Source organism: Beta vulgaris, chromosome 6, assembly GCF_026745355.1.
Source record: "Beta vulgaris subsp. vulgaris cultivar EL10 chromosome 6, EL10.2, whole genome shotgun sequence".
In the NCBI taxonomy this organism is placed as follows: Eukaryota; Viridiplantae; Streptophyta; class Magnoliopsida; order Caryophyllales; family Amaranthaceae; genus Beta; species Beta vulgaris.
Window position 1 is genome coordinate 1,833,671 of NC_079207.1, and position 11,892 is coordinate 1,845,562.

Sequence of the window (11,892 nt, forward strand, 5' to 3'; positions counted from 1 at the left end):
GATAAGTAGCTCATTGATGTATTAAAACGAAATATTGTGTGAATATATTTAGAAGGGGTATGGTATGAATAAATTTGATGTTGAAAACTGATTTAAATAAGTGTTTTCATTTCTAAATGATTGTTACGAGTGTTAAGTAACAAATATTATTTTCGGGAGGAAATGTAATCACCCAATTTGTTACCCTTATCAAACTAGTGAAAACGAATTACCTTTCCTTCCTTAATCATAAACCTCTCAATTGTTTCAACTCCACTAGGATATCAACAACTATTAAAGTTAACAATTATTATTTCTATTTTCCCTCATTCAAATCTTTTTCATTCTATTTACATTGATTTATAGCAAATGCCCCCTAAGAGTATGTAATATGAGTGCTTAAGTATTACATATTGACATGGAACTACAGAAGTACTAGCTCTTTAAATGATTCAGTTCGATGATTGGTCGTGATTGCATGGACAGTTTGAATATCAACATCATACTTCTAATATCAAGGGACTTTTAATATTAAGAGTTTGATTGTAACGGGGAAATGGAAGTGTATATGATCGATTATTGTTTTCAGTGCTTTTTGGCCTGGCTAGTAGCTAGTGTCAACTCAATCGCATGGAACTATTTGGTACTGGAGAATTACAGATGCTATTAGCAAACTATATTAAGTGACAACCAATGTTGGAGATGTACAGAGGGCTTCAACAATTAAAATAGCAGTACAATAGTTTGTAGCATTGCAGATTTGCAGTTTTAGAAAGACTAGTAATCATGCATTTTACATAAAATTTCCCCGCGCAATCAAAGCTGTCTACCTGACGCTGCAAGTAGCTGCAATGTTTAAGACGGGAACACAGTCAATGACTTAACATGAAACACTCTACAACGGAAATCATCATTCTCAAGTATGTATTAGAGTGACGAGCTATTGTGTCCGCATTCTGCTACTCTCTGCAGCTCTAACTTGAGAGAAATAAGGATGTGCCTGCAAAAATACAAGTTGTTATGGAGTCAGGCCTAGTTTGATTAAACACCTTTTCGCTTTAAAAGATCAAAACAGAACATGTACAACAAGCGTCACGATAACTGATACACAGAGCTACATGTTATGAAAGAAATCCAGACAATGAAATATCCATGTGTACAATAAGTGCTGTTTTTCCTTCATTCATGTTCCTTTTCTGAAAAACAAATGAAGTTTATCAATCCACATTATAGAAAAAAAATTACCATTGCTTCTTTTGCAGTAAGCCTATCCTGGTGGTCATAGCGAAGAAGCTTATCAAGAAAGTCAATAGCCTGGATAAATTATACAAACATAAGTCGGTCATTTGAATGATCATAGTAACAAAGTAATCATATTCTCATTAATTTATGCATTACCTCAGGGGAAACTAAATGCTGATTATCCGGATTAACAAATCTTGACCATGGCTTCCTGCTGTGCCTGTAGTTACAAAGATCAACATTTAAGAAGCATCAGCAATCAAGCAGTAAAGAGTTACAGCAGATATGGGCTCCAGCAGATACTTCCAACAGAAGAATAGGAAAACTATTCACTGAGCTTTCAATGATGCTAACAAAAAATTTCCTGCAAAACCTACCTTCCAACAAGAGCATCAAGTTGAGGATCAAGCTCCAAATGATACTTGTTCAAATAAGCATTCAGTTCATCTGTTCCAAGTACCTGGAAAATACCAGAAAAGAGTTACAAATACTAAAAGAGGGTTGCCCTCTTTTCCTTTCCCAGTGGGGCCTATTGTACCTAAAAATTACATTAGAAAATAATTGAAAGGTCCCTCTTCCCATCTGCCTATCTTGCTATCAGAAAGTCGAAACTTGCGTGAAAAACTTGCAGTGCAGGTATCTTAATCACTAGTATATTATTAAGAAAAAATTGAAGCTACTTGATGCTATTCACAGATGTAAACATCTGCAAAAGATACATCCACACAAAAGATCCCCAACTTTCAGTAGACCCTACACCTAAATAAATCTAAAATCTTCTACTATCTTCCTCTCAACTTCACCAATCCCAGAGTTATACTGTCCTCTTCCAGACGATCACACAATCGAGCCCTGGAAATCCATAGAAACTTAAAATGCAATAATCAAGAACTCACTCTCATCCATTTCTCACCAACAACTGAAAGGCAAGAGCAGCACCTCAGAGTGCTTGCTTACTGAGAAATAATTGTTTTCAGGAAGTTCTCTAGATAGAAAAGGTTGTCTCCAGTTGATCCTTGATTCAAGATCAACAACCATTGCTGACATTACCATAAAAAATGAAGCAAGGATGTTCTTAATCAGCCTTCCATTTTGTCCACCATAAGAAGTATGGTGTCTCCAACTTCTACAGATATATCTATCCAAGACATGGGAGCTGTGTATACGATTTTATATAGTTATCAAAAGCTCAGAAGAAACAGAATGTTAAATGGGTTGCCTAACAAGAACTTAAACCCATTTCATTACACAGGGATGCTCAGTTTCGTGTTAGATGTCTTGTACAAGTTCCAGCCTGAATCTAGCCATTTAAATGAGCATGTTACTCATGTTCACCACCCAATGGAACAAGTTGACAAACTCAACCAAAACCCTCTAGTTTTCAGCTCAGTTTCAGTCGAATGGTCATGACAGGTCAACTTTTGCCACAAACAGAACTCAAAAATGAAAAAGGAAAACTTGCTTTGCAGTGTATATACAAAGTTTCCAAATAGCAAAGACTTGCTCGTTTGACATGTGGTTACTACTTTTTAATGAAGTTAATTATATCTCCCATCACTAATTTGCAAATACTTCATTGCAATGTTTTCACCACATTTTTTTCCTACTGAGCCACCACAGGCTATAGGAACTTCATATATACAGGAAATGCATCTAATACAAAAAACAATGCAAATGGTCAAAGAGAAACTATCAGCATCATGAACCATATGAACCATAAAGTTGGTATTATGTAACATCACAAGCATACCTTAGCAATTTTAACAAGCTGATCATGGTTGTCATGACCATAGAAGAATGGTTCTTTCCGGAAAATCTATAACCACAAAAGAGCCATCATGAGTTTCAAGTAATGCCAATGTATCATACAGTTTGAAGAAATAAGAGCTGCAGCTCACCATCCCAGCAAACATGCAACCAAGGCTCCACATGTCCAAGGAATAGTCATAGTCTTGTAAATCAACAAGAAGTTCCGGCCCCTTAAAGTATCTGCAAACATGGCATTACATTAAAATCACTGTGAAATTTCATTGTCATAAAAATGCACATCAAGTAAAAGTCCAGTTCCAGATAAAGTGAAACTTAGAATGAATAAATGTAAATCTACCTCAATGAAGTAAAGTTATTCATAGCAACATCTACCGTAGCCTTGACAGAAACATAGACATCTCAATATCTCATACAAGTTTCAGCCAGTTGTAACACAGGAAAGAATAATTTGTACATAATTATTAAAACAAAACCACCCATGAGTAATGTTTTACCCAAACAACCAGAAAACTGAAACTTCAAAAAAAAAAAAATGCTAAATTACCACTTATCTTTTATTACACTTAAGGAGTTGAGAGCACCATATTATCCTCACCTGAATCACCAAATCTCTTAGCAGATGTCAAGTTTGAGTGGCATGGTTTAAGAATTACTCATACTTTGCCTTTCTCTATTCAACAAAGAAAACAGACCTATATACTTAACTATGGAATGCACCTACAGGTATAAGTTGCTTAAACCTCCACCCGTGTCGGATTTGGATTTCATTCCACAAAGAAATGTTTATTTATCAATGTCACAGACAAAGCCCATAGACATCTCACTAGTCTTCACAATAATACTCATTCAGGATCTTTTCCGTTTCAATTCTAAACAGAATCAGATTCCATATCCCTTAACCTCTCACTCCCCTAACTTCCAGTCTACTTCCACTGTCACCACTCACCAGGCACATCACCTTTAGTGGCACATCACCTTGTACCTTAATATAGCACCATCACCCTTACCATACTCTTAAAAGTGCACATTATAACCCGTAAATTATAACCCCCCCCCCCTTCCAGGCCTCCCTGTGTGCTGAACACCATAACGATAGATCTGAGCATTGGAGCGAGGAAGAGAGGTAGAAGGAGATTAATTATGGTTGCTGAATGCTAGTGACAGGCATGCTGGTGCATACTTGGTGGAGGGAAAAGCTCTGGCACTGCCTCGCTATCCATCTTCAAGTTATCATCACCAAGAAGGGGTCAAGATATAGAAAGGAGAAGAGTAAAAGAAACAAGGGACAAAGAGAAGAGAAACCAGATGGCGGGGGAAGATGAGGAGGAAGGAACCAGCCAAAAGACTGCAACTGGCATGAGAAGATGGATTTCACCGTGTGAAAATACATTGAAGAAATGGAACTTTACCATTTTAATTAGTCTTCTACCAACAAAATGATTCCTAATAAGTGCATCAACCAGGACCTTGATACTCCATCTTTAAGGGGACCACTACTCTCAGGCACATTAAGTAACCATTGCAACAGGTGGTAGCTAGTGCTCTCTCTCTCCCCCCCCCCCCTTCTCTCTCTCCTCTCACATTCACCCACATTTCCTCTCCCCCTCCCATTTGTATTTTCAAGATACACCTTTAATCTTATAAATCCCATTACAGGGAAGAATGACAATTTTTTACCACTTTGACCAACAGTCAACTGATTATAATTTATACCTATAAAGCGGTCTTCTACCTATAATGATAATGTTCACATCCTATCTCTCAAACCAAGTACTAACCTCGAAGCCACACGAACATTGTATTCCTTCCCTGGATGGTAGAACTCTGCCAGACCCCAATCTATTAACCGGAGTTTCCTCAATTCATGGTCTATCATTACATTATGAGGCTTGACATCTCGGTGCATTATCCCTTGTGAATGGCAGAAATCTAAGGCCTATCAAATAAAAAGTAGCAGCAACGTTAGCCAATGCAAAGGTATACAAATACAAGGTTTGCAGACAAATGTTAGCTAACCATGAGATAACGAAAATAGAATGGAGCAATACAAGTATCTTGTGTAAGAAAGACAGCAAGGTGTAGCCAGTGCTTAGCTGATAACGATAAGTGTAAAAATTCATTTGTTTCTGATATTAATCACTTAATATTATTGAGATGCCTATGATAGGTCAATTCCTACAATGTGATTAAAAACTCTTAATAGATGCCACTATACTTCTCATGCCATGTGTATGTTTTACAAGCATTTGCCCAGCCTAACTCATTTCAAGCACTTTTAAAAAATGTAAACAAATAAAGATGAACCAATTAAGTATCCGCACACACTTCGAACCAATAAATGAATAAAGAAAACAGAATCCAAGTTTGCTAAATTGGTCCCCTCCATAGCATCATACCTAAATCATTATCCCTCATGACACTTGACTTCTTAAGAACTGAAACATCATTCTTAGGTGTGAACACTTAACACCAGCATTTTATGTATAACTTCCACATTTTGATTAACTTCTAAAATCACCAGCATCATAGACATATTCAACCCCATGTATTAACTTCTAAAGACAAATGTGAATATCCATCATCCTCTTTCACAATATGGACAAAAAACGCAGCATGTTGTACCTATATATCATCATTTATCCACACTCCTTTCTGTCCCAAACATTGTAAGCTCCCAAGAGCACCAATGATGACATGCCAACATGTTGACCCAAGAAAGCCACAAACAAATGGGAAGATACTTTTATGCCCTTCGACAAGTTGTCTATACGAAAAGCACCATCTAATACCGACATATAATTCCTTATAAGAGGCGTAACAGACTAAAAGTCATGGCAAAACCATCTTTATGCATTTGTTGTCCAAAATTACTCAGTCCATAATCCAAACTCGTCGAAAGAGGTCACACGTCATTCAGAGTCAAGAGAGTATGAGTCAAGAGAATCTATAATTCTATTTGCTCCACCGAACAGATACTCCTACAGTCACCACCTCTAAATTTTCTCTCTGTTACCGACTTCTATCTCAACTGGAACATATCTAGCAGTTTATACACACACAAGGACCATTTATGAGCACTACAATATTTAGTTGCCAAAGAATAGTCATTAAAAACCTATGTTGCTCAGACACGATACGGGTGTCATGTCCAAGTAGGGATCGGAGGATCCGACACTCTAGTCCCAAAATTTGAGGGATACGGCGATACGGTCAAAAGAGTGTCTTGACCAATTTTCTAGACACGGGTATCTGAAAAGTGTCGGAAAAAAATTGGATACTTGAGATTTTTTCAAAAAATACATTTATTTTGAAATTGAAAATTAAAATAAATAATAAAGAGTAACAAGTTTTTTAGTACGAGATAGCATAAAACAAATACTTTAGTTATATAAACTTGTGTTCAATTAACGTATCTCTAATATAATGTTACTTATGCCCGTAAAAAAAAAATATTATGTTACTTATGAGTTATGACAGTTTTTTTTTTAAGGCCCAAGTATACCTAGCCCACTTTAATGCTTTCTTTAAAACCCTAGTTGGTAAAACTTTAAGAAAAAATAAAAAAGAAAAAACAATAAGAAAAAGGGGAGGGGCACATCCACGTAATTAGAAACTGACTGGATTAAATGAAAAAAAAAGAGAGGAAGACAGAGAAAGAAAATGTCGGGGGCTAGGGAAAGAAAGAGAAAAACACCGCCGCCGACTGCCGCCGCCGACTGCCTTTGCCAGAGATCTGACAACACCATCTGGCTCGGAATTCTTGCTAGAACCAAAGCCCCATGGTAATTTGTCCTAGTATAAGCATTTTCCTCTTCAATTTCCAGATCTAGGTTTTCGAATCAACCCTAGATCTGTGATTTTTCATCTTCTTTTCTTTCCTCCTCTCTCTCTCGGTTCCTCTAGTGTCGACCCTTGAAGAGTATATTCGACACTTACTCCGACACGGGACTCAACACCTTTTCCTGGCGTGTCGCGTGTCGTGTCGAGTCGATACGCGATACTCCGGCCTGGAGAGGGTGTCGGAGTAACATAGTTAAAAACTAGGGGGAGAGGACAAATCGATATAGAGCATAAAGCTATACACCACTTCACACAAGTGGTTCCAGACAACACATATTTCTATTACAGCAGAAAAGAAATGACTACTGCAGTTATATTATTTCGACTTTGGAATCCTATAAGGGTTATCTGATCCATCCAAGTAAATCCCGTGATCATATTATTTTTTAAAATTTCTAAATCTTCTTGCATCATATGTTCAATTTCCTTTCTTACAAGGCTACAACCACCTAATATACAATCGATGCATATGCGTCCCTTCTGGGTGGGGGACACTAAATTTTTTATAAATACTACACTCCGTTTACCACTTTCACCCTCATATTATTAGTCTCCTTCTCTCCCTCATTTCCACCCCCACCTCCTTGCCTGCACCAATATGCCACTCCAGAGTCCAGATTATGAAGTTAATGAAGCGAGTTTACAAATACCAAAAGAACAAGGAATATATCAAGTATGAAGTGCTTGACGTGTGCATAACTCTGTTTTCAGTGCTAAGTACTGAAGATATTATACATGGCCAACTATGTCAAATACAATTACAAAGCAGTAGGACACATCACAAAAGTCATGTATGGACACATTACCTTCAGAAGCTCATAGATGTAATAACGTATGTCATAATCAGATAACGTTGGATACAGAACTTTGAAATCTGTACTGTTGACAAACTCAAAAACTAAGCTTGGTGTTTTGGAGTGCTGATCCCTGACGATATCAAGCAGCTTTATGACGTTTGGTCCCCCACATAGGTTCTGAAGGATTTTTATCTCTCTTTTGATCTGTCAAAACAAAACTACAATCTTTCAGAATTGGCCTCAAATAAAGGCTTCCAGCTAATGATCCAATAAGAGAGCACAACCATCAGGAAAAACGTCAGCACTGAGCTATACAAAGATAGTGGACAACGAACAACTAATTTATGAGGGAGATTTACCCTGTAATCAAATAGTATACTAGATTCTATCATGAGAAATTTGTGTATGATAAAAAATATACATATAACTCTCTGAAGCATCCTAACAGTGAAATGATTGTTGAAAGGCCATCTTATAATTTAACAGCAATAAGCAAAGCACAAGAAGACCACACACAAAAACATTTATATAAATCACCTTCCATGTTCCACTTGAAAGTTCCATACACGACAATCACCCCCAAAATTTTAAGAGGGATAGTACATCACCCCTCGTTCACCAAAAAAGCCTACATCTAGTTCTTGAAGCTCCTCTCTCCTTAGGCTTAAGAGATGGAACCCCAACTGGAAAATATATGCACTACTATCTTCTATTATCTTTAATTGATTCCCTTTCCTCATGAAACAACAAAAATGAAAGAAACAGATTTACCCAACACCCACATGACAAATGAAAGTTAAGAGAGAAAAGATTATTTTCATCTTGAACGAACCATATTTCAAAATCTCCTTTCCTAATCAAAAGAGCTGATATACAAGAATTAATAACACAAAATGTCCCTTGAAAATGCTGCTCAGGCCGATCGTTGAATAAATTACAAGATAACAACTCAAGAACTAATCTCAGTAACTAGATTACTATTGCAAAACTCATTGTCAGTTCATGTCCTCTGTGCTTGCAACAAAGAAAGCTCACCTTTTTCTTCTTCACAGGTTTCAGGATCTTGATAACGCATCGTTCATTACTATTGACGTTTAATCCTTCAAAAACTTCACTGTATTTCCCCCTTCCAATCTTCCGCACGACTTCATAGTCATCTTGATCACTGAAAAAAAATTAACCATGACAGTATGATGGTACACTTGAGAGCAACTAATCCAAAAAGAATTATAAAAGAAGCAAATTCTCAGCAAGATAGACGATGAAACAATTTCCGGAAGTTGGAAAAAAACAAATAGACAAATCATACATAGAGAAACGTTATACCAATCTAGAACAAATTACGATAAAAGTGACTTGTCTAAACTCTAAAGTACGATAAAAGCTAGACTACAAAATAAATCTGTCAATCCACCAGACCACCACTCTCCCCAGAAATTGTATTGCCTTCACGCCCATAAGGCAAATATCGGATCCTCTGCCAAGAAATCAAGGACATCTGAGATAATCTCTAATGGATCAGAGCATTATGGTCCAAACAGCAATCAAACACGACTGCACTGAAGCAGACATGTGGAGAACCAGATGTGCATTGTACGTAATATCAATCATACTGAATCAAGCAAAGGAATCCAATAACTTCCCAGAAGGAAGAAGATTTCAGTCACCATACTTCTAAAAGCCTATTCCTTCTTATGAGAACAAGCAGAGAGGAGTAATTGACGAACTTCTTGGTCCTAGTCAGATTCTCTTACAGAAATCTAACAATGAGAGAAGTGGATGAATAAGAGAGATAAACTCCGCCTATTAAAGGCTAAAAACTCATTTTTCATACACCCACACTAGAGATATCTTCTTTATATTCACATCCTCGAAAGAAAGAAACCTGAGCATTTAATAACGCCCTAATGAATAAATACCCAAAATGAAGAAGTCCTCAAAAGTCAAAAGCACTATTTCCAAGTAAATTTCTTTCTATAATAGCACACCTTAACTAACAATAACATTCCTTTCCCAAAAAAAAAGAAAAAATAACAATAACATCCCTTTCCAAAAAAACAAAACTAATAATAACACCTTAACCAAATCAAAATCATGTATTATCACTCCAGTTATAATTCACCCAGGCCAAAGAGATCTTTCATGATCCTCTCAATTCTTTAGATCCTCTAATAGAAATCCAAAACAAAGAGAAAGAGTTTAAGTAAGAGAAATATATTCACCTACTCAGAGAAGAAAAAAAAAAAAAAAGAGGCTGTTCTACACCTAACCTTTGAGGTATCTTCTTCAAGAACACATCTTGAAGGGAAAGAGAACCAAGTATCCAACATATTACTAGAGAATAAAACCTCGAAATATCAACCTAACTTATTTTGATCGAATCAGAGAGCGAAAATAATAGGACTCCTAGCTCGTTTCTCCACACACGCAATATCGCAATGAGAAAAACCCGTACTCAATCAAGTAGCACCACAAAATCAGAACTCACAACTGATCATACCAACTCATATCACATGTCAACCAGAAATCAATAACAGCATCGCCTTCAGTATTTCACTAATACTTACAAAAATTGGCGACTGATTTACGCATCCAAATCCAACCTACAACCACATCATACTTCAACTCCACACCCAAGAACAACTCCTTTCAGTTCTACAATTCATAATTTCCTCATTTAAACATCAGAATCAAACTCTCACTTAATTAATCCCTCATTCCACCAAACACACTCTCATAGTTCCTCAATTTAACATCAAATTAAACCCTAGATCGATCATATCACTCCCTAATACCACCATTCACACTCTCTTGCTTCTTAAACTAAAACTAAATCATACAACAATCCAAAACAATCAAATTAGGTCATTAAAATCACCTTGCATATCAAATCAATCAATCAATCAAAAATCAAAGGAACACACTCCAAGATTTAAACTGACATGAATCTAAAGCTTAAAAAACTTTGAACAATTCAAAAAAAAAAAAAGGAAAAAAAAAATACCCCCATTGAACAGTGAGAGCTTCGTAATCCCAGTACTCCCGAGGTCGGAGAACATTAACGTCGGCGTAAACTCGCGACTTCGACATCGGAGAATTTGCGTCGGCGGAGATCTCGAAATTAGCGGCGGCGAAATTTAGGGTTGATGGGCGCAGGATAGGAGGATGCGCCACCGGTGCACGGAGAGCAAGGAGTGCGCACAGTAAGAGGAGTGAGAGAGAAGATGGAAAAAAGTTAGTAGTGTGAAGAGGAGTGAACCCGACAATCTCAAATTTCCATGTCATGAGTCATCAGTAGTCATGAGATGAGAGAGGAAAAAAAAAAGGGAAAAAAAGGGTAAAGTTGCGGTGATGAGTTACAGGCTGCGAGTGGCTTTTTTCGTGATTTTTTTATTTTTAGTGAGATGACCGACTTTTCATTTGATGGTGATTTTAATTAAATGTTTGATTAATACTAGTATTTTCAGCCATTTTCAGGTTTAAACTTTAAACTTTAAAGCATTCTTCAATGGAGTAGTTGTTTTGGTTGTTTAGTTTAATGAAGTCTTCTAAACAGTCCCGGCCCGAATAATATAAATGTCTCGTGTTAAAATTTGAATTCAATTAACTTCTCTTATTTTAGACTGGTACTTTTATTTTTAAATACAAAAGTTGAAATCGGTAATCAATATTTTTTTTCCCAGAATAGTACATAAATAAAGTGACACTTATATATCAACAAGCAAAAGTTAGAATTCCAAACGAGTTTAATAAATAAAAATTAAGCAAAATACAATTACTTGAATTTCTGAATTTTTAGATGTGAATTTAGAAATGATGAAATTTATAGTCATCATAGGTTTTGACTTTTTCTCATTGGGGAAGATTTCAGTGAGGTGAATTTTGTAACATCACAATACTTCATAGCGTGTAAGCTAGATATGGTTGATTTCTCATTTCTGGTTGAGAGAGGAAGTCTAGTGGTTGAGAAAAGTAAGAAGGAGAAAGTCCCGCTGTTAAGGAGAAAAGTGAGGAAAGAGATAGAGAAATCTGAGGCTAGTGTAAATAAAATGTATTGTAGTATAATGCCCAGTATATTGGGCCTCACCGGTTTAAAGATTTTTTAAAAAAATTGGGGCCCATCTAACTATGAGGCCTTATGCTGAGTCTCGTTTTGAACCTGCTCAAGCGCGGCCTGTTTCGAGTTAGCAATTATTGACATATTAGAGAAAGTTTTTTGGTACCTACATTATCTACTACTAACTGGTAGTTTGATAGGGTATTG

General features: G+C 36.5%; 1 protein-coding gene across 1 annotated transcript; it reads right to left on the bottom strand.

Moving 5' to 3' along the window:
* Positions 1-640: 640 nt before the first annotated feature.
* On the bottom strand, positions 641-10,941 carry LOC104894926 (casein kinase II subunit alpha-2). The gene is made up of 10 exons (XM_010681293.4): positions 10,633-10,941; positions 8,664-8,793; positions 7,638-7,832; positions 4,770-4,927; positions 3,120-3,210; positions 2,972-3,037; positions 1,599-1,681; positions 1,378-1,441; positions 1,225-1,293; positions 641-979 (listed from the first exon to the last, which is right to left on the bottom strand). Exons 1-10 carry the CDS (start codon positions 10,911-10,913, stop codon positions 920-922), a joined length of 1,197 nt encoding a protein of 398 aa, XP_010679595.1. The 5' UTR covers positions 10,914-10,941; the 3' UTR covers positions 641-919.
* Positions 10,942-11,892: the final 951 nt, after the last annotated feature.